At 48.4% G+C, this 19,736-nt stretch overlaps 1 protein-coding gene across 5 annotated transcripts in view; it reads left to right on the top strand.

Moving 5' to 3' along the window:
* Positions 1–19,736, top strand: part of GRAMD1B (GRAM domain containing 1B) — a 91,674-nt gene that overhangs the window by 62,237 nt on the left and 9,701 nt on the right. For 4 of the 5 annotated variants that reach the window (XM_071576062.1, XM_071576063.1, XM_071576065.1 and 1 more), the window contains 14 exons: positions 2,582–2,602; positions 10,284–10,386; positions 11,262–11,365; positions 11,509–11,604; positions 12,014–12,094; positions 14,069–14,184; positions 14,643–14,799; positions 15,420–15,609; positions 15,945–16,088; positions 16,710–16,828; positions 17,432–17,574; positions 18,223–18,326; positions 18,654–18,857; positions 19,458–19,548. In XM_071576062.1, coding sequence (XP_071432163.1) covers positions 2,582–2,602; positions 10,284–10,386; positions 11,262–11,365; positions 11,509–11,604; positions 12,014–12,094; positions 14,069–14,184; positions 14,643–14,799; positions 15,420–15,609; positions 15,945–16,088; positions 16,710–16,828; positions 17,432–17,574; positions 18,223–18,326; positions 18,654–18,857; positions 19,458–19,548 — 1,673 coding nt within the window. The remainder of the gene's footprint in view (positions 1–2,581; positions 2,603–10,283; positions 10,387–11,261; positions 11,366–11,508; positions 11,605–12,013; positions 12,095–14,068; positions 14,185–14,642; positions 14,800–15,419; positions 15,610–15,944; positions 16,089–16,709; positions 16,829–17,431; positions 17,575–18,222; positions 18,327–18,653; positions 18,858–19,457; positions 19,549–19,736) is intronic. The other variant, XM_071576061.1, reaches the window with a different exon arrangement.

A 19,736-nucleotide genomic window follows, 5' to 3' on the forward strand; every position in this document is an offset into this window, starting at 1 on the left:
TGCTCCTGTAGCATCATCTCTGCAAACCAGTCCCATCTTTTCCATGTCTGTGTGCAACTCCATTCCTCTGTTACTTATTTATTTTCTCTTTTCAGTTCTAATGCTTATGGTTTCTTTTTTCCAGTATGACAGACTTAACCTGCTCAAAGTAAGAATATGTTTTTCCTTTTTCTTTCTTTTCCCCCTCCATTCACTGTCTCTTGGTTTTCACACTTCTCATCCCCCTGTATTCTGACTCTGAGTTTAAAAAAAGGGTAAATAAAACAGAAGAGAGATTTGAGGACTCAGTCTCTCCTTTCTGGACTTTCTGTAGTGTGTTAGAACGTTTGGTGGAGGCAAAAGATGAGGCTTGGGTGGATATCAGTGTGATAAGGGATGTCACTATAATTATGGACATCAGTACAATTATTGATGTCAGTTTAATTTTTTGGGGTGGAAGAGCTTAAAAAAGAAGAACCTGCTGAGCTCCTTTACAGAGGAGCCTTGATTTGGGGAAACTCAAATGTGAGAGGAGGGAAAAAATAGTTCCTACAATTAATGCAGCAGAGGGGAGTGAAATCCTGTTGTGGTGTGCTGACACCACAGCATGTGCACCCTGATTTAGAAGGCACAGTGACAGCAGAGTCTCTGCGTTGAGTGTGCCAATTTTAGTTTGATTGTGAGGTTTTTTCCCCCCAGGAATTTTCTGAGTTCCGCCTTTTGCTCATTAAGGCAGACAGATGGCAAAACAAATCTGCAGGAAAACCACTCCATCTTAGCCCCTGTGCTCCTGAGGACAAGGTGCTGTGTGCATGCTTTGGGTTAATTACCCTGATTCTTTTTTTAGTGTAGACTGAATTGCATAAGGCCTTTTTCCACATCCTACTTGCAGAGAAGGATGACTTCAACCAGATCCTTTATGAATGGAGGGAATGGCCAAGTATGGAAAAGTGTAGGAAGCAAAAGGAAATTCCTCTGGGTAGTTGATGAGCCATGCTGTGTGTTCAGTCCTGCAGTTTATATCCTTTCCACAGGATCTGGGGAAAGGAGTGTCCCTCTTTTTAACATCAAACTGTTGTATTTTAGCCTGTGACATGAACTGTATAACTGGGTGGGGGTTTCATTAGGGACCAGTGCAGCAAAAGTGGGAGATGTGCCCAAGGCTGCAAAAGATCCTTCAGAAATGTTGGTTCCATGACTGAAATCCAAGATACCAGTAAGGTTGTGTGCTGGGGTGGCATAGAGGGAGCACAGGGAACTGAGAACAGGGAGCAAACAGTGTGAGCAACCCCATGTCTTCACAGAAATCTCTGGTCCAATCTGATCTCATTAACACTCTGAATGTACTTCCCTTTGGCAAAACATCCTGTGTGTCCTGGGTCCTCTGGGGCTACCCCAGAGCAGGGAGTTTCTGTGTTCTGAATGAACTTCACTGTGAGTGAAACTCCTGCAGGCTCTGCTGCAAGGCAGAGAACTGTGTGTTTGCCTTCATGTCCCAAACTGGGTGTAAAGTGTGCAAAATACTCCCAAGGTCAGAAGCAAGATGGCTTCAAAGAGAGGAGTGCAGGGAAATGTTGCTGCTGTCCTTGTCTGTTGTGCTGGGCTCCCCCAGGGGGTGTGGATGTGGCTGGGAGAGGGGACAGCCCAGCTTTGTGCTGCTGACACGTGTCCCTGTTGCTGGGCACCCTCAGTGCTAAAAGGCTGCACTGCCCTGAGGTAAATCCACCCAAAAATGAGGCTGCCTGTATATCCTGTCAGCTGTGCTCAGTGTCCTGGAAAGCCAGCCTTGCTGGAGTGGGAGTGGGAAGCTTATTCCTTCCTCTGCCTGTGCAGAAAAATCTCACCTCCAGCTGAAAATTGCTCAGTGTGACTTTCCAAGCCGAGCTCTTTCTTGTGCTCCAATGTGACATGTGGCCTGTTCTCTCAAACCATCTGAAATGCCATGGTAAGGACAAAAGAAAATTAAAAATCACATGTGCAGATGATGCAAAACACTGTGCACTGAAATTCTGAAAAAAAAAAAATCCCAACCTTTTTTTTTTCCTTGCTTAGCTTTTCTAGTGATTTTCTTCAGCACTTCTGGCTCTGTGTGTGTGTGTCTCCATTTTCAAATACTGTTGCAAAATTTCCCTGAAGGCTTTTGTGAGTGGAACTGTCCCTGCCTCTAGCAGTGCTTTGAGGGCTTATTTGCACAGGGGCTGTTCAACAGTGTGATTTTTGCCAGCCAGCAGATGTAGAAGAAGAAGCCCCTAAAGACACAGCTGGCAGTGATGATGGTGATGATGGTGATGATGATGATGAGCTCCTGTGTTGTAGCAGGTGCTGCTGGTCTGCAGAAAAGCTGACAGCATGTGTGTGTGTGTGTCAGCCTGAACTGTGTCCTCTCATGGAATCATGCTTCTGGATTTGTTCTTTGTTCCTGTGACTGGAAAGAAATGTCTTTAGACCACACTGTGGAACCCATTGAAATCTTCTGTCTAATCCCACTCTCACTTCACTAATTGCACCAACCAGATTGGACCTGCTTTTCTCTGTCCCTCTTTCTGTTGGATCCTAAGATCTCTGTGCTAACTAATGCTTCTCTTTTATTTTGTCCTTACAGAAAAGCCAGAGTTGGTATAATGTAAGTACTCCAGTTTCTCTTGTCCCTGGGTGGATGTGGGCTGGGGGCCTGGGTGGGGGGAAGGTGCAAAGGGGCTTTGCAGTGGCACTGGGGCACACTGACCCTGTCCAAAGAGAGGAGATGGAAATGGCTCAGCACTGGCAAAGGAGGTCTGACATCCTGAGGGAGAGGATTCAAGAGAGAGAAAGAGCAAGAGCTTTGTCTTCTCAGTCCCTCTTCTGTGGTCCCCACATCCTGTACCTCTCACACCTCAGGGGGTGGGTTGTGGCAGTGGTGACAAGCAGAGCTGTCACCGTGCAAACCCTTTGCATCTCTCAGGGTGGTGTGGGGGCGAGAGGGGAGTTATTTTCTGGTGACCTCACAGAAACACAAACCACCTTCTGCTTCTGCCTGGACCTAATTTTCGTTCTGTGAGCACAAGTGTCCTGGGTGCAGAGCTGGTCCCACGCCCATGCACGGTCAGACCCCACCCTGGAGGGCTCTAAAGCAGACAGTGGGCAAATGCAGCAGCTGTGCCACGCTCAGCAGCAGTTCCCCCTGCAGCCTGGCACATCAGAACGTGGGGTTTTGGCTGCCACAGTGTGGGCAGATGTGGCAGAGGTGTGAGAGCAGAGTTAGTTGTTTGCTGGGTGTGATCAGCACCAGGGTGGTAGCACAGACAGGAAGAGAAATGATCTCAGAAGCAGAAGAGCTTAGAGGCAGTGGCATAAAGAACAAAACACAAGCCATGGCAGGCCAAACTGGTGGAGAAGTGGCAGATAGAGGACCAGGGAGTGTGTGAGCAAATGGACCAGCCTGACCAGGCTGCTGGCTAAGTGTGAACCTGTCACCACAGCTAAGGGTGACTTGTGCTAGTAGTGCTTCTGCCTGTAGCTGCTGAGCTCCATCCCCTGCTGCATGATGCTTTGCTGTGCTCTGCTTCTGTGGGTCTCTTGTGTTTTCATGTCCTCTCTATCTTATCTTTCTGTTCTCTTGTTTTTCCTCCATATATTTTCAGCATGAGAGACAGTACATCCGGAGAGTAAGCACTGGCTGCGTTTTTTGTGGTTTCCCCCCTCCCATTATTTTCCTTTAGAAAACAAAAGAAAACAAACCCATGTTTTAGTTAGCAGAGACATTCTGGCCAGATAAAAGCAGCAATGTGAAAATATGGATGAGCCACAAACTCTTGGAAGTCAGTCGATCAGTCCCACTTGGAAATAGTATTACCATTAAATATTTGCTAAAGCAGTTTCCTTTCTTTGCCAGCTCCTTCCAGGCAGGATTTTTCTGACATTTGGACCATTCTGATTCTTCCATTCCTTTCCCCATTGAAAGCAGCCCTAGAAATGAAACAGTGGAGCTTCATGAAGCCTTACAATTTCCTTTGCTCACTTTCCCCCCACTGTCATTTTGCATAAATTCCACTCTGCTCAGAGCAAACACCCTCCACATTGTTCTTTGTGCCAGCTCAGCAGCCCTGGGTGCCAGGCACTGTGCAAACAAACCAAAAAATAGTTCTTTCCTCAAAGAGCACATGGGCCTCAAACATCCCCAGTTTTTTAAGATGACTTTGGTTTTTGCTGCTTTTAACTGGTCTTTTTGTCCTTGCAGCACTGCATCCCTCTTTGCCAGTTGGGACCCTCCCTTTTCCCTCTCCTGGATTCCTTGTTCTGTATTTTTTCCTTAAGATGCTACTTGTTATTTTGCCTTATGTGTTCTCCTTTTGATCCTACCAGTGCTTTTTGGGATTGACATCCCTGGCAGGTTGAGGAGTGGGAGAAAAGGGGTGACCCAAGGTCATGGATTGGTTTTCAGACCTGCCTTCTCTGGGTCTGCTTTCCCTGCTTGGCTTTCCAGAGGCCAGATGCAAACTGGTCCAGGTGCACTGTGAGATTTAGAAGAGAACCCCAGCTGGAGAATAAATCAACTCAACCTTGAGGGGTTTGCTTTGTGTTCATGTCCTCATGGTGGAAGAGCAGAATGTCAGTGGAAAGAAAAAGTCCCTGAGGTGTTGGTCATGCCTTTAGTGAGGAACTGTGGACATGGAGACTCTGGTTTAGGAGAATTGTGATCTTGGTGGAGTAAAACTCTGTTGGTCAGCTGTGGTTTAGGTCCACCCATCTATGTTTAGTCATCAGTGTCTGCTTTGGACTTGTGTGTCTGCATAGTGAATTTTTGTTGTGATTTTTTTTTATTTTTAAAATAATAATTAATTTTAAAAAGTAGACCTCAAACCCAAACTTTTTAATTTGTGTATTGAAACAGAGATGTGACTTGCTCTGTACACCTGCTGTGCTTAGAGAGGTGGGAAACTTGTGTTTCCTTTTTCTGGTGACACGAAGGAGGAATTGCATCCTGTGGAGGGGGTGTCAGGAGCTCCACAAGTGGTAGAAGAAGTTTGTCACCCAGCAGATGTCATTAAAATTACAGCCAAACTGGAGGTATTTTGCTGCCAAGGCTGAAAGCTCTCTCCTTCATTCTTCTCCACTCTGGGCTTTGGGCAAAGGGCCCCATTTCTGAGCATGGAGAACTCTCATTTTCTGTGTCCTGATCTCAGAGCACAGTTGAGACACTGATGAGTCTGCCATGGTTTTTTCTGCCTATTTCTGTCTCAGTTGGGCTGTCAATCCTTCTGCTTCCCTGTTCCTGAATCAGGGAGGATTTCTCCCATTTTCTGCAGCATTTCTGCTGCTCTCTAGCAAGACCTGCTTCTTAAATTATCTCCTGTAGTCCCTGTGCTGGTGGCACCAGCAGCAGGAGAATAAGGATCCTGAAAGGTTAAAGAAAACACAATTAACACCAGGGAAGAGGTGAGATTTATAAATGTCTATGAGGTTTTCACTTCAGTATTTAGATTCCAAGGTCTGCCCTACTCTGTACTCCCTTCCTTTGCTTTATCTGTATTTTATTTCTTACAGCTTCTTCCTATAACTGACCTGAGCAGTGTAAAGACACTTAATTGTCTCTTTCAGGTGTTCTTAAATACCACTAGAAACATTTGTGGTCCCAGTGAGTCTGAACAGTCTGCCCAGTTCTTCCCAGTTATCTTTGGGAGAGCAAAGTCTGCCCTGGGGATTGCACAGGGTGGGACAGGAGTGCCCCTGGAGCTCTGCAAACAAATGCTGTGCACACAGGGCAGCTTCCAGCTTGGCAGGAGGTGCAAGCCCCAAAAATACGCCCAGACAAATGCAGGGGAAGGAGAGAGCCCAAGGCTTTCCTTTGGGAAAGCTGCAGTAAAAGCCTGGGCAGTAGGAGCTGGGAGCTGGCTGGGAATCTGTGGTGAAATGAGATGCTGCAAGAGGGCATTTGTGGAGACCTTTAGGCAGCTCTTGAGCTTCTGAGCAACATCAGTGATCACAGGACTGAACACCACAAGGAATCAGCCCTTGCTGGTCTCACTGTGTTGTCTTTTCTTCCTGTAGATGCCAGAGTGGAGGGGAAACTGAGCTGTTGGAAAGAGTAAAATGTTCCCTATAAAGATAAAGGGAATTTAAGCATCATTTTGGGGAAACCATAGAAAGCCCTTTGCCCAATCATGTAAAGGGGGTTTACTGCCAACATCCAGGCCTGATGAGTGAGCAAGGTGTTGAACAGCCTTTTTCTCTGTACATCAGCACAACCATCTTTTAAGTTCCAGTAACCATTTTGCCAGAGTTTAACTGGAGCAGCAGCTGCTCACTGTGTTTCAGGTATTTTCCATCTTGCCAGGTTTTCCATGGCTTTAGGTGTATGGATTACCAGCCTGGCTCAGTTGGGTTGTAGAGTCACTAAATTAGATGTGAAATGTTGGTGCAAGCTCATGTGTTTATGGAATCCATTTTCCACCCCAGGTGGCCAGTGATTGCTTTGAAGCATCTTCCTCTGCTCTTCCTTCTCTTTTGAAAGGAGAAAAAGGAAAAAGAAGAAAAATCTGAGTGACCAGAATGGGCTTGAATGGAATGTTGTGGGACAGGTGGCCAGTTTCTTTGCTGGCTTTTCAAGGCAGTCCTGCTGTCAGTGGGGTCTGAACTCTCCCACACGAGCAGGGAATGTGTTCTGTTCTTTTCCAGGAGTTTTCCAGAATCAATGTGTATGTTCCCCAATAGTTAGGAGCAAATCCATCAGTGATGCAGACTGGATAAGGTTTTCCTTTCCTCTCTCTGCTCTGCCTGTCTCTCCTCACCTCTTTTCTGTGACATGTGCTGTACAATTCCATACATTTCTCAGTTCTTATGTTTTCCAACTTCCCTGTCCTGTCCCATCCCCCAGCAACATTTGCTTTAAGCTTCCTGTGGAGGATTTGTTTGTGTATAACAGGGAGATCTCACCATGGGCTTTCCCCCAGGCCTCTTCTCCCCACCCCTGGCAGTGCCATCCTGTCCCGTCTCTCCCTGTTTGCAGTAGAGTTAATGTTTGCTGCCTCCACCTCCAGATCAGCTTTTCCATCCCTGGTGTCATTCATCTCTGCAAAGGCAGGTGGGTGGGGGTGTAGGCAGAAGAATCCTGGTGAGGTTTTTTGGATGAAATCCCATATGCAGCTTCCAGCAGAAGGCCATTCAGTAAAGCACTGCAGGTCCTTGCAGGTGTCTGTGATCCCAATTCTTAGTCCTTCCCAGGCTACAGAATGTTTTTTTTCTGCTGTTTCCTCATCTTGGGCTGCAGATGGATCTACTGCTTCCCTTCAGCAAGGCTAAGTGGAGACACCTCTGTGCTGTCTGAGAGCAGCAATGATTTTGGGGAGCAGCTGAGCAGGCAGAGGGTCTAAACTGCAGTCACTGGCCTGGAGTGGAACAGTCTGGGTTGGTTACTTAGTTGGTATTTTTCTGGGTTTGTTTTTTGGAAATGTGTGTGCCCAGTTTGTTGGGAAGAAGGAGGATTTTACTGCAATATGTTTGTTCATGGCTGAGCATCACTGATGCCATGGTGTGGACATTCACCCAAGCAGAGAGATGGAGAGGCTGGGGCCAAGGGCAGAGGGATACAGGGAATTCCAGCTCTCCAAGCAATCTTCCTGGAATCTGCCAGAAGTTAATTTGCAAGGAAGCCCTTGCTCTTCATTTGAATGAATAAAACTAGAAATTCTCTGCTTTTTTGGAGGGGAGAGAGGGCTCAGAGGTGCACACAGGAGTCAGTGCAGCCCTGCAGATTCCTGTCTGTTGAGTCTCAGAGGGCTGATTCCTCACAGCCATGTCCTTAGACTGGGCTCTCCCTGCTCCCCAGCACACTCTGTCCACAACTTTCCATGACAGGAAACATCTGCTGGGAGGCAGGGCCGGGGCTGGGTTACTGCCGGGCATTGGCCCACGGAATTACCCGGCTCCAGTAACTCAAAGCATGTGCGAGTCATTTTGGGATCTTCCCCACCCGCCCCTTCCCTGAGAAACACCAGCAGAGACTGAGGCTGCCTTTGAGAGCAGGGAGGGATTAGAGAGCAGAGCCTGAGGCACACACTGAGGAGTAAGAATTACCGCTTTTCTGCTTTCAAAGAGGGGGGGATAAAGCTGAAGTTGGAGTTGTTTACCAGCCTGTTGAGCCCTGGAAGCCACAGCTCGATCCGTGAGTCCCGGCTGCTCCGGTGGGGGTCCTGCTGATATTTTGGTGCCTGGCTCTGGTTTCCCTGGACATCAGGAGCTGCAGGTGCCCTGCACTGACCTGCCCAGGACTGCTCAGCCTGTGGGCACTTGTGCAGAGCTGCTGCAAGGGATGCCCATGGCAAGAAGCTGCTGAGCCTGGAGCAGGAGAGCAGTTACCCTGATGAGCCTCTTTGGGAAAAGTCCTCTGGAGGGCAAGTCCTCTCCGAGATCCTCAGGGGCTGCTGGGACAGACGAGCTGAAAGTGAGCAGGAAAGCAGGGGAAGGCACGTAAACTCCTGCCAAGCTGCTGTATCTCTGTCGACTTTGAACATAAACAAGAAGCAGTGGGAGCAGGAACAGGAAAAGCAGAGTTTGAGGACACAGGGAGCTGTGCAAGTGCGGAAGGAGGGCGATGGATTCCCTGCTGGAGTGTGGGTCTCTCTGGAATCATTTGCTGGACCAAGAACTGCCATGTCTGCGCTGGGACCCAGAGGGACTTGTCGACTTACCACAAGGAAATGTGAGCCTTGGACCTGATGAAATCCCAGCTGTGAGTGTCTCTAAACTGAGCTGTTTGCCACCCTGACAGAATGGCTGGTGCTGAGCAGAGCATCTCTTGCAGGACAGGTTTTAGTTAGGCTGGAACATCCCTTGCTGCAGGGAGGGGAGTGGAGTGCCCCTCCATGTGGACACTGTCTTGCTAAGCTGGGCTGCTCTCATGCTTTGAACCCAAAGCTCAGAGCTGATTAGAATCTCTGTTCCACACTCTGTTCCCATCCTGTCTGCTTGTTCCTGGAAATCTTGGGCTTGGGCTCTTGTTGGAGCCTGTCTCTGACCAAGATATTTTCCAGATGTTCAGGCTAAAAGTTTGGTAAGTAAAATTCACATTTCTGTCATCTGCTGGTTGGCGGATTTTATTCAGGAGTAAGATCCTTTCCTCTGGGCCCACCGGGCTGGAGCAAGTGCTGGAAGTGCTGAGCTGATGTTGAAATGCAGTTTCTGGTTAATTGGATTGGTGTGAGGAACAGGGAGTGCTTTTGGGGGCCAGGAACTGTCTGTGATTTGACAACCAAAATCAAATCATCTTTGATTTGACAGCATTTGGCAATTCTGTGAAGCTAATGCTTAATAAACTTCACATTCTTCCTACACCTGTGACTCCTTCACCACCATTCTCAAACAGAAGCTACCTTTGATTTTTGGGGCTCTTGCTGGGAGGCTCTGAGATGTGCCCACCCTTCTGCTCTGGGAGATTTGTGTAGCTGGAAGAGGTAGAGAGGGTTGTTGGGAAGAAATTGAGGTAGGGAGGGAAGAGGTTGTACCCTGGGAGGCTTCTCCTTCTGTGCATTTTTGTGGGAAGGAACATGGCAGATTATCTGGGAGATGGGGATTTGCACCTGCCTCTATTTTGGGCAGCTTCAGAAACTGTTGTAAGTGTTTTGGGCAGCTGTCAGCAGGGCATGGTGTGGAAAGGTGGCTTGGTGGGGACACTCACATCATAGCTCAGCAAACCCCAGAGAGGGGCCAGCTCTTGGTCTCCCTCCAGTCAACAGCACTGTGTTCTCTGAGCCCCTCCACGAGGTGAGGGCAGTGCATGACACAGTTTAGTCCCTGTGAGAGCCTTTTCTGAGCCCCACAGGAGTGCCCTCACCACACCAGCACGTAGTTGTGTGTTCAGTGAGTGCCACTCCATGGGGACAGGGCTGGGATGAGTGCAGTATTCCTGAGCTCTTGATGACAGGGATTGCTCAAGTTCCTCTGGCAGGGCTGCAGCAGTACTGAAATACCTCTTTTCTGGAGTGGCTGAACTGTTCCTGGGAATTGGCATTTAACTGATGCATTGCAAACACAGCACGTGTTATAGCTTGTACAGTCTAGGTTTGCAGGGAAAGAGATTTCCCCTGCAGCCACAGCTTCCAGGCAGTTCCCTTTTGCAGATATGTGCTCTGTCCTTGCTCTTCCAAGTCAGGCTCTCCTCTTCCTCTCACTTAATGCACTAAATCCCAAACCCTCCCATCTCTGTTGGCTGTGATGGGAGCTCCTGGCCTCATGCTTTGTAAGTGTATCTGATCCCCCTTTTCCCACCAAGGTGTTCCTGTTTTCCCACTCCTTTTCTCCAGACTCATGCCTGCCCCTCTCTTTAACAGGCCCTCTGTTATTTGCAGGTGTTGAGTCCAACGTATAAACAACGGAACGAGGATTTCAGGAAACTCTTCAAGCAGCTCCCGGACACGGAGCGTCTCATCGTGGGTGAGTCCAGCCCCTCAGTGCTGTGCTCAGTTGTGCTGGCCTGTGGTTTTTGGGGCAAATCCAGCATGTGTCCATCCAGCTTTTTCTTCTTCAGAGAGGTTGCCACCAGGGAACAAGCCCATTGTGTCTGTTGTGCACAGAGAGCCCTTCCTCACCACTCTGGATGGGTTTCACTGCTTTTCCTTCATGGAGAGCAGCTCTGATTTGTGTCAGCTATGGCACTGTTCCTTCATGATTTGAGGAGTGTGCTTTCCTCCTCAGTGTTGCCCAGACCTGCCAGGGTGTTTGTTTTTGTGCCCTCTCCTCATTTGGTGGGAGTTCCATGACTTGATGCGAACACCACGGAGCTTCCCTTTATCCTGACATCCCACTGCTCCCTGCTCACACATGGCTGCCCTTCCCATACCAGTGAGGCTTGGGCCTCACAGCTGATTAGGGACTGCCTAGTGCATTGCATCTGTTCCTTATGTAACTGCTGATCTCATGCTGTCTCACACTGTTGAACGATGCATGTCATAGCAGAGGGATGGAAATTGTTAAGGATGCTTGAAGTGGGAGAGAAATGAACAATGACACTAGAAGGCAAAAAGGAGGAGACAGATTAAATCTGGAAATAGTACATAGGATGCTGCAGACTGGGCAGCTGATAAGGCAGGATCATCAGACAGTAAGAGAGATTGTGTGTGATGTGCCCTTGGGAGGAAACATAACACAGTGGGCAGAGCAGCAGCTGGGGCTCTGCTGCTGGCCCTGCCCCTGACTCTGCAGGGTTGTGTCGAGTGGCTCCTTCTCTTTGTGCTGCTGCTCTTCCTCACCTTTAGGCTGTCCTGCTGTCCTGTTTTGCTGCTCCTAAACCCTCTGCTGTCCACCCACAGATTACTCATGTGCTCTCCAACGAGACATCCTCCTGCAGGGCCGCCTCTACCTCTCGGAAAACTGGATCTGCTTCTACAGCAACATCTTCCGCTGGGAGACACTGGTGAGGCTGTCAGGCTGTGTGGCAGTGTGCTTTGTGTCAGCAGCTTTGCTGACACTGCTCTAGAAGCAATTCTTCCCATTGTCTTTCTCATCAGTGTCTTTTCTCATCTGTGTTCTTTCCCTCCTGGCTGGCTCTGGCCACAGCTGACCGTTCGCTTGAAGGACATCTGCTCGATGACCAAGGAGAAAACAGCGCGGCTCATTCCCAATGCCATCCAAGTTTGCACTGACACTGAAAAGGTACATCCTTGAAGCCCTCACTTCTCATGGATGGCAGGGGAATTTTGTGTGAGGGGTTTTTCCAAACTGATTGGTTTTGCTACCTGGGAAAGCACCAAGGGAAAGGGGCTGGGTCTGGAACACACGTAGCTTGGGTGGGGGGTGTGGGGCCAGGCAAAACACCCAGATTATACAATAGCATGTCTCTAACAGAGCTGTTTCAGTGCTCAGCCTCACTCCCTGGGTGAGAAGCACTCAACCTCTCCATGAGCTTCACTCTGTGCCCAAAAACTGAGCAGCTGTGCTGTATGGTTTGCTCAGTTCTTCCATGAACTGCAGCTGGAGGGTGATCCAAACAGGCTTGTCTCTTCATATTTCCTTTTTTGGACTTTTTCTGAACTGATTTTTCTCTCCATCTCTTCCCATTCAGCACTTTTTTACTTCCTTTGGGGCTCGAGACAGGACGTACATGATGATGTTCAGACTCTGGCAGAATGCTCTCCTTGACAAGGTACCTCAGTGCTGGGTGGGCTGGAAGGGAGGTGAGGAATATGTGCAGAAGCATAAAAACCTGACTGGAACATGTGCATCAAAAGACATTGGGAAAACAAGCACATGTTTTTAGGCAGAGCATGTTCATAAGTGCATAGAATTCTTTCTTTTTGCATAGAATTCAGTGTACAAATGTGCACACATTGTAGGTGCCACTCTGTCTTTGCTGAGAAGTCCAAACATGGTCTCAGGAGGGGGTTTTTTTCAAGTCTGTAATTGCAATGGAACAGCCCAGAAGAAAGCAGTTCAAAAGGCAACAGAAATAGCTCAGTGTGCAGGCAGAGCTCTCAGTAAGTCTGTGCTTCAGAAGTGTGCAGTGCAAGGCAGGACACAAAAAGGGTGTTCAGGGCATCCCAAATGCAAAGGAGAGCAGGGCTGGGTGCAGGTGCACTCAGGGCTCAGTGGTTGGGTTTTAAATAAAGCTGGGATGTGCTCCTGCTGTGCCAGAGGCCCCTTATATCCTACATTTGATCCAAATATCTGCGCCACAGTGTGTTGAGTATTTGTGGCCTCACTCCTGAGCCTCAGGGACTGATGTTGCAGTGCTACCAGCATTTCAGGATGTCCTGGACTGAGTTCAGGCCATGCTGGGGGGTTCAAGTAATCCAGCACTGGAATACCCTGTCCCGAAAATCAGAGGAGTATTTGGGATGCCAAAGGGCAGCTTGTGCTGGGCCATACATTGTAATGTGATGAGCCCTTTGGAGTTCCTAACAGAATTCAGTGCCCTTGACTTCAAGGTCAAAGCAAATGGGGACTGAGTGATAAAGACAGGAAAGACTTTCAGAGCTCTTTTTCCAAATGTAGGATCCATGGCTGGCAGGAGAGAGGGAGGAAGAATCTAATTCAGTTTTCCTGATAAGACATACAAATTAGAGTGTGTGTGGGGAGAAGGTGAAACAGTCAGATATCTTTCTGGACAAAAGTTACTCATTAAAGGTTTTTTCTCATGCTTTTAATTGCTACTTTTGGGAGCCAAATTAAAAAATTCCTGCCTTATCCCATGCAGTTACTATGGGAAAAAATTCAAACCACTCAGAAAAAGTTCACTGGATTTGTTTTCCCTCATTACCAAGAAATCTTTGTCATTGATCATAAGGTTCTCATGGGTAAAAGTCCATCCCCTTTCATCCCTTTGCCATGTATTTAAATCACAAGTTCTGCCCCATTTTTAAGAACCTCAGGTCACAGTCATATGTGATCAGCTGACCTGCATCCCTAAAAAACTGGGCTTTTGTCAACAATTTGGATAATTCATTTTCTCTTTTTAACTGAAATGTGTAATTCCCACAGTAGTGTCTGGTGATACAAACTCTTGTTGGTTTCAAACTGCAACAGGAAATGTTTTTCTTTGTTGCTGTTTTAGATAATTTTCCTGCAGCTGGGATTCTTTAGGCAGCCTTAATTTAAACAAACTTGAAGGGGAAAATAACCTTGTAAGGTTATTTTCCTTGTAAGTGCCCCCCACTGGGGCTTGCTAAAGTAGCAGGCATTAAATGGAAGCACAGCAGAAGAGGTGGGAAAACACCTGTGGAGGGAAATGCAGGTTTATTGCTGGCATTATTCCACTGTAGAGTGGAAAATCTCATCCCATGTGTTGGCTTTCTGATAATCTTGAGTAACATGAGATTGTGGCATGGAAGAAAATCAAAATCAGGTTTTAGGGCAGAACCTGGGCTGCTGGTGAGGGGTTATTGGTGAGAGAGCTTGATGGGGGCAACTTCTTGGACTAACAAATTCCATAAAATGGAATTGCACAGAGGTGAGTCCATTGTAAGGCTCTCACCTCCCATCAGGGGCTGTGCCAGAATGTCTCACTCCTCCTTCAGGGCAAGCAATGTACTCCTCACAATGTAATAGGTAATTCCATATTTTCATTATATTTCAGTATTCTGGGGTGCAAATGTGTGCTGTTCTCTATTCCCTTTTTTAGCCTCTGTGTCCAAAGGAGCTCTGGCACTTTGTCCACCAGTGTTATGGGAACGAGCTGGGTCTGACCAGTGATGATGAAGACTATGTGCCTCCTGATGATGACTTCAACACAATGGGGTGAGTGAGGAGGAGTAAGTGCCTGGGAGCACACAAAGCTGGCCCCAGGAGAGCAGGTTCCATTGCAGACCTCAAAGTGCTGACTGTCCCTGGTGAGGGATTCTGGGATCTGGCCAAATGTTTGCCTTTAAACGTGCAATGCCTAAAGATCTGAAAGCCTACCATTTCCTCCTGGAGGCTGGTAGGGACTGAAATGCCTCCTGAGCAATTCTGTAAATGCCAAAGCATCCCAGTTACAAGACCAGTCAGTGTTACCTGGTCAGAAAGTGCTGTTGCTTTTCAGTCTGTGTATAAACACCCCAAAAACTGGGGCTTGAGCTTCCCTGCCCTGAGCCATTTCTGCTTCTTGGCCACACTGGAAACTTCATGGGAATATTCTCACTTGCTCTGTGTGTGTCCAGTTGTTGCAGTACTGAGAGGGGTAAATATAACAATCTCTGTTCTCTATGGTGTCTCAGCTATTGTGAGGAAATCCCTGTGGAAGAGAATGAAGTCAATGACAGCTCCTCCAAGAGCAGCATGGAGGCCAAGCCAGAAGCCAGCCCTCAGCTGCCAAAGAAATCTGTCACTGCCAGCACTCTGACATCCACGGGCAGCAGTGAAGCACCAGCCTCGGTGAGTGTCCTCCCTGCCCTGGGAGCAGGAATCCCCATGGATGCAGCTGATGGTAGGAGGGAACTGCCCTGCAGCTGCTTTTGCACTGCTGTTGACTTCAGTTCTCAGTGTGGCCAAAACAGTGAGCCTGTCCTAAAAGCCTGGGACTCTCAGCAGCAAGTGTATTTTCCTTTCTGTTCCTTCAGATGAGAAGAAATAGAGCGTTGGAAATAAAAGGGTTATAATTTCTTTGCTGGCTTCAGTTACTCCCTGGGAAACAGGGTGTGCCCTCATGTTATTATGGCAGAGCAGACCTTGCTAAGTTATAACTTCAGGGTTTTTAGCTGTATGTGGTTTGATTGGGAGCAAAACTAATATTGTTTGTGTGCTTGGATGGATAAAAAAAAGCCCTGTGGTGTCCAAAGCTTGAACATTGACTCTGTGAGAAGAGGTGATCCAATACATCCATGTGTTTTACAAACACCACGTGGCAACCTTTCTCCTCTCTCTATTATTTAATTTCCAGACATGTCAAGGCTACATATTCAAAGGCAGAAAATGGGTTCACAAATGTAAAGTTTTCAGAAATAACCCCCATTTCCAGGTGCTGATCCTGCTCTCACTGTGCTCTGTCCTTGCAGTTTGATGGAGTGCTCCCAGAAGAGGAGGAGGCAGTGGCAGAGAGTCCTGTGGAAAAAGACCTTGGCATTGCAAATATCATGGGAGAGAAGATCGACATCATTGGCCCTGTGAACTCCCCTTCCCTGGACTTCAACGACAACGAAGACATTCCCACTGAGCTCAGTGACTCCTCCGAGACCCACGATGAAGGTATGTGGGGAAGGGCCATTCCCTTGGTGTGTTTTACACCTTTCCCAGTGAAGGACTGGAGAGGCAAATGCTGAACTCCTTTTCTGGACTCTAAGAGTACAGAAGATGTGAAGAATTCCCATTGTGGGCTGCAGAATGTGAATGTATGGGCTGTTTGGAAGGATGTCCCTAAAATAAACTATGGAGTTCATTACCCCTTCTGGTGTTCCAACTATTGCCGTGGGGTCGGTGGAGGAAAAGGGTTAGAAGTCTCTCTTTTGGGTTCCTTCTTCCCAAAGTGAAATGCTGAGGTCCTGGAGGATCATGGGCAGACCTTGAGGGCCTGTTTCCCACAGGGGAGGTCCAAGCCTTCTACGAGGACCTGAACGGGCGTCAGTACGTGAACGAGGTGTTCAACTTCAGCGTGGACAAGCTGTATGACCTGCTCTTCACTGACTCCCAGTTCCAGAGGGATTTCATGGAGCAGCGCCGCTTCTCTGGTGAGCCTGCTGTCCCTGCCATGGCACAGGGCCTGTGCAGAGGGAAAATCTCTGCTCTGGAGGTGTATCTTTGCCAGCTGGAGGGACTGGGTGTCATTCTGAGCAGGTTTTGGGACAGTGTAGTCTGCTGACAGTAATCAAAAGCAGGCAGAAGCAGCCTTGCTTGCCCATCTAGTTTCTTCTTCTAGCAGCAAAATTATGGAAGAAGCAGCCCCTCTTATTTTTTAGCATCAGCTGAGGCCTAGTCCTGTGTTCAAGGCTTAACAGTGTGAGGAGAAAGCTCTTCTAGCTCTGCACTGGACACTGGCATGGACCTTGTAGCTGATGATGCAGAATGTCCCTTGGCATGTTGTGGCCCTCCTTTCCCTGTAACTGGAGGTTTGCTGAAGGACATGTGTTCCCAGCCTCTCTCCCTTTCCCTGCACTTCAAAGGGTTGGAAAATATTTCCATTTAGCACAGGAGCCCTTTCTTTCACACTCTGCTGAACTGCAGTGCTTGTGCAGCCAGGCTCTGCAAGGGCAAGGAAATAACTGCCCCAGGCTTGGTTATGTGGATCCCATGGGAGCTGGTCAGAGATCCCTCTGTGATAACTTGACTGGAATATTGCTTTGTCCCCTCAGATATTATCTTTAATCCCTGGAAGAAGGAAGAAAATGGCAATCAGACCAGAGTGATCCTGTATACCATTACCCTCACCAACCCTCTGGCCCCCAAAACTGCCACTGTCACAGAGACACAGGTATGTAAGAGGGGAGCAGGGCTGTGATGCTTTGTAGGAACTGAGGTGGGAGTCATTCTCTTGCCTTGGGTAGGCTGCTGTGCATGTTCTCATTGTCCCTATCCATTTCCCCTCACACATTTTCTGGTATTAACTTGCTACCCAGTATGGGTATGGTGTTTAGAATCACAGAATAACATATGCTAGAAAGGCCTGTTTTTATGGTGTTTAGAATCACAGAATAATTTATGCTAGAAAGGCCCCTGCTCAAAGCAGGACCACCTCTGGTTTTAGCTCAGGTAAAACCTGACAAGCCAGACATCAGGACAGAGGTCACACTTACAAAGGGTGGTCCTCACATGGCAGTGTGTGTAACATCTCTGTTACAAAATACTGGAGGTTGAGCTGCTGGAACTGAATGCCCTTTTCAAATACAGCCCTGGGAAACATCTGGGTGGCACTTTGGTGTCCTGGTGCTTTCCCTGCCGGGTGAGCTGTTCACAGCCAGGCTGCAGAGCTGGGGTGGGGGCGTGGGTGTTTTGTGAAGTGCTGGTGAAGGTGCCATCCACCCAAGCTGTGTTCTAACCACACTCATAGTTGCCTTGCATGCTGTCTTTCCTGCAGACAATGTACAAAGCCAGCCAGGAGAGCGAGTGCTATGTCATAGATGCAGAGGTGCTAACCCATGACGTCCCCTACCATGATTATTTCTACACCATTAACCGCTACACGTTGACTCGTGTTGCCAGAAACAAAAGCCGACTCAGGTAAACTTTTTTGGGGGGATAAAGAGCTTTACTGGTGACCAAAAGTCACCTGTGGGAGGGAGTTTTGCTGTTTGTTGTGTTAGAAGGTGTTGAGGGGAACTTTTAGCCTTATTTCTTTGTCCTGGTGCTGGAACACTCCTGTCACAAAGAGTTGGGGAGATGCCTGCTGGGATGACATCAAGGAAACATCAGACCTGATGTAGAGGAGTTACATCTGGGTCAGGGAGAGGATTTATAGACTTTTCTTGCCCCTTTCTTGGAAGCAGTGGTTTTCAGGGCCTCTTGTCACATGCATTCAACTACCTGTGGTAAGCAACAGGACATACTTGCAGGGACTGTGCCTCTGAGATGCATTTTGGGGGAGGAATTTGGTGTCAAGCAAAGATCTAGGCTTTTCTGTGACTTCAAAAAGTAGCCTAAATGTCTGCCTGCCTCATGGCCCAGTATCAGTGGGTTCTTCTGGGAGAGGCTCTTCCTGCATTTGGAAGGATTTCTCATGCAGTGCTTCTCCCCTGAGAAACATGGAGGGCTGAGACCATTCCAGAAATAACATTGTGCACGATTATTTCTCATATTTACTGTGACAAAGATTGTGAATAGATGTGCTTTCAGCAGGCAAGGTTAGGAGTCTGTCCTTTCTTCTCACAGGGTTTCCACGGAGTTACGTTACAGGAAACAGCCTTGGGGGCTGGTGAAATCCTTCATTGAGAAGAATTTCTGGAGTGGCCTAGAGGATTATTTCCGTCACTTGGGTAAGAGTGACACCGACTGTGGTACTGACCCACAGACAGTGGCACCTTCCATGGTTTAGGCAGGGCATGACAGCCTGGGGATCTGACCTTGGAATGGCTTATAAAAGAGACTACCACAGCATTCTTTGCTGGAATTCAACAGCACATCAAATCCTGCTCTCTGCCAGGCAGTCTGGGCTCAAAGTTTGGAACCAGGTGGAAGGAATGTGTCTCTCAGACCGTGCCAACTTCTTTGGCCCAGCAGCTGTACCTTTAGAGGGCCTAAACCTCCATCTCTGCACAGCCAGTGCCACGTCCCTGACTTGCCTTCCCTTGTTCTCCTTGCAGAGAGTGAGCTGACCAAGACAGAGAGCACATACCTGGCGGAGGTGCACAGACAATCCCCCAAGGAGAAGGTGAGCAAACAATCCACGGTGCGGCGGAGGAAGCGCGCCCATGCCCACCTGCGGGTGCCACACCTGGAGGAGGTCCTGAGCCCTGTCACCACCCCCACGGACGAGGAGGTGGCACATCGCATCAAGCACGTGGCAGGTGAGGAGCTGCAGCTGGGGGAAGAAGCTCTGCTTGGCTCGCAGGGGGTTGACGAGAAGAGGAGTCAGGGGTTTCCAGGGCAGGGAGGGTTGTGGCCAGAGAAGGGCAGTGATGCTGAGGAAGTTACTGGAGCACAAGTCCTGTGAGAAGCAGCTGAGGGAGTTGAGGTTGTTCAGCCTGAAGATGAGGCTCAGAGGGGACTTTCTCACTCTCCACAGCTCCCTGAGAGGAGGATGTAGCCAGGTGGGTGTTGGACTCTTCTCCCATGCAACCAGCACTAGGACAAGAAGGCACAGCCTTGAGCTGTGCTAGGGGAAGCTTAGGTTGGATATTGTGAAGAAGTTCTTTACAGAGAGAGTGACTGGGCATTGGAATGGGCTGCCCAGGGAGGTGGTAGATTCACCATCCCTGGAGGTGTTTAAGAAGAGACTGGATGTGGCACTCAGGACCATGGTCTGGTTTAAAAGGTGGTGTTGGATCAAAGGTTGGACTTGATGACCTCAGAGGTCTTTTCCAAACCAGTTAATTTTGTGAGAGGGGCAAGGGTTGTCCTCCCTTTTGGGACAGCACTTCCTGTGCTAAATGCACCCCTCTCCTCAGGTTCCACTCAGACACGGCACATCCCCGAGGAGAGCCCCAGTGGCTTCCACCTGCAGAGTGTCTCCAAGCTGCTCCTCGTCATCAGTTTTGTGTAAGTGATGGTTTTTGCTTTCCTTCACAGTCAGCCTTAAACAACTCTGGTTTGTCTGCATTTCTGATGTTCTGTGCTCCCTTCTTTCTGCTCAGTTTTACCCCTTTTTTAACCAAACATGGGCTTTGTAGACCTGTGTGTTTCTGGGAGTCCTAAATGCAGGTCTGGGACCTGTGTGGGACAATGGT

Source organism: Pithys albifrons, chromosome 23, assembly GCF_047495875.1.
Source record: "Pithys albifrons albifrons isolate INPA30051 chromosome 23, PitAlb_v1, whole genome shotgun sequence".
NCBI lineage: Eukaryota > Metazoa > Chordata > Aves > Passeriformes > Thamnophilidae > Pithys > Pithys albifrons.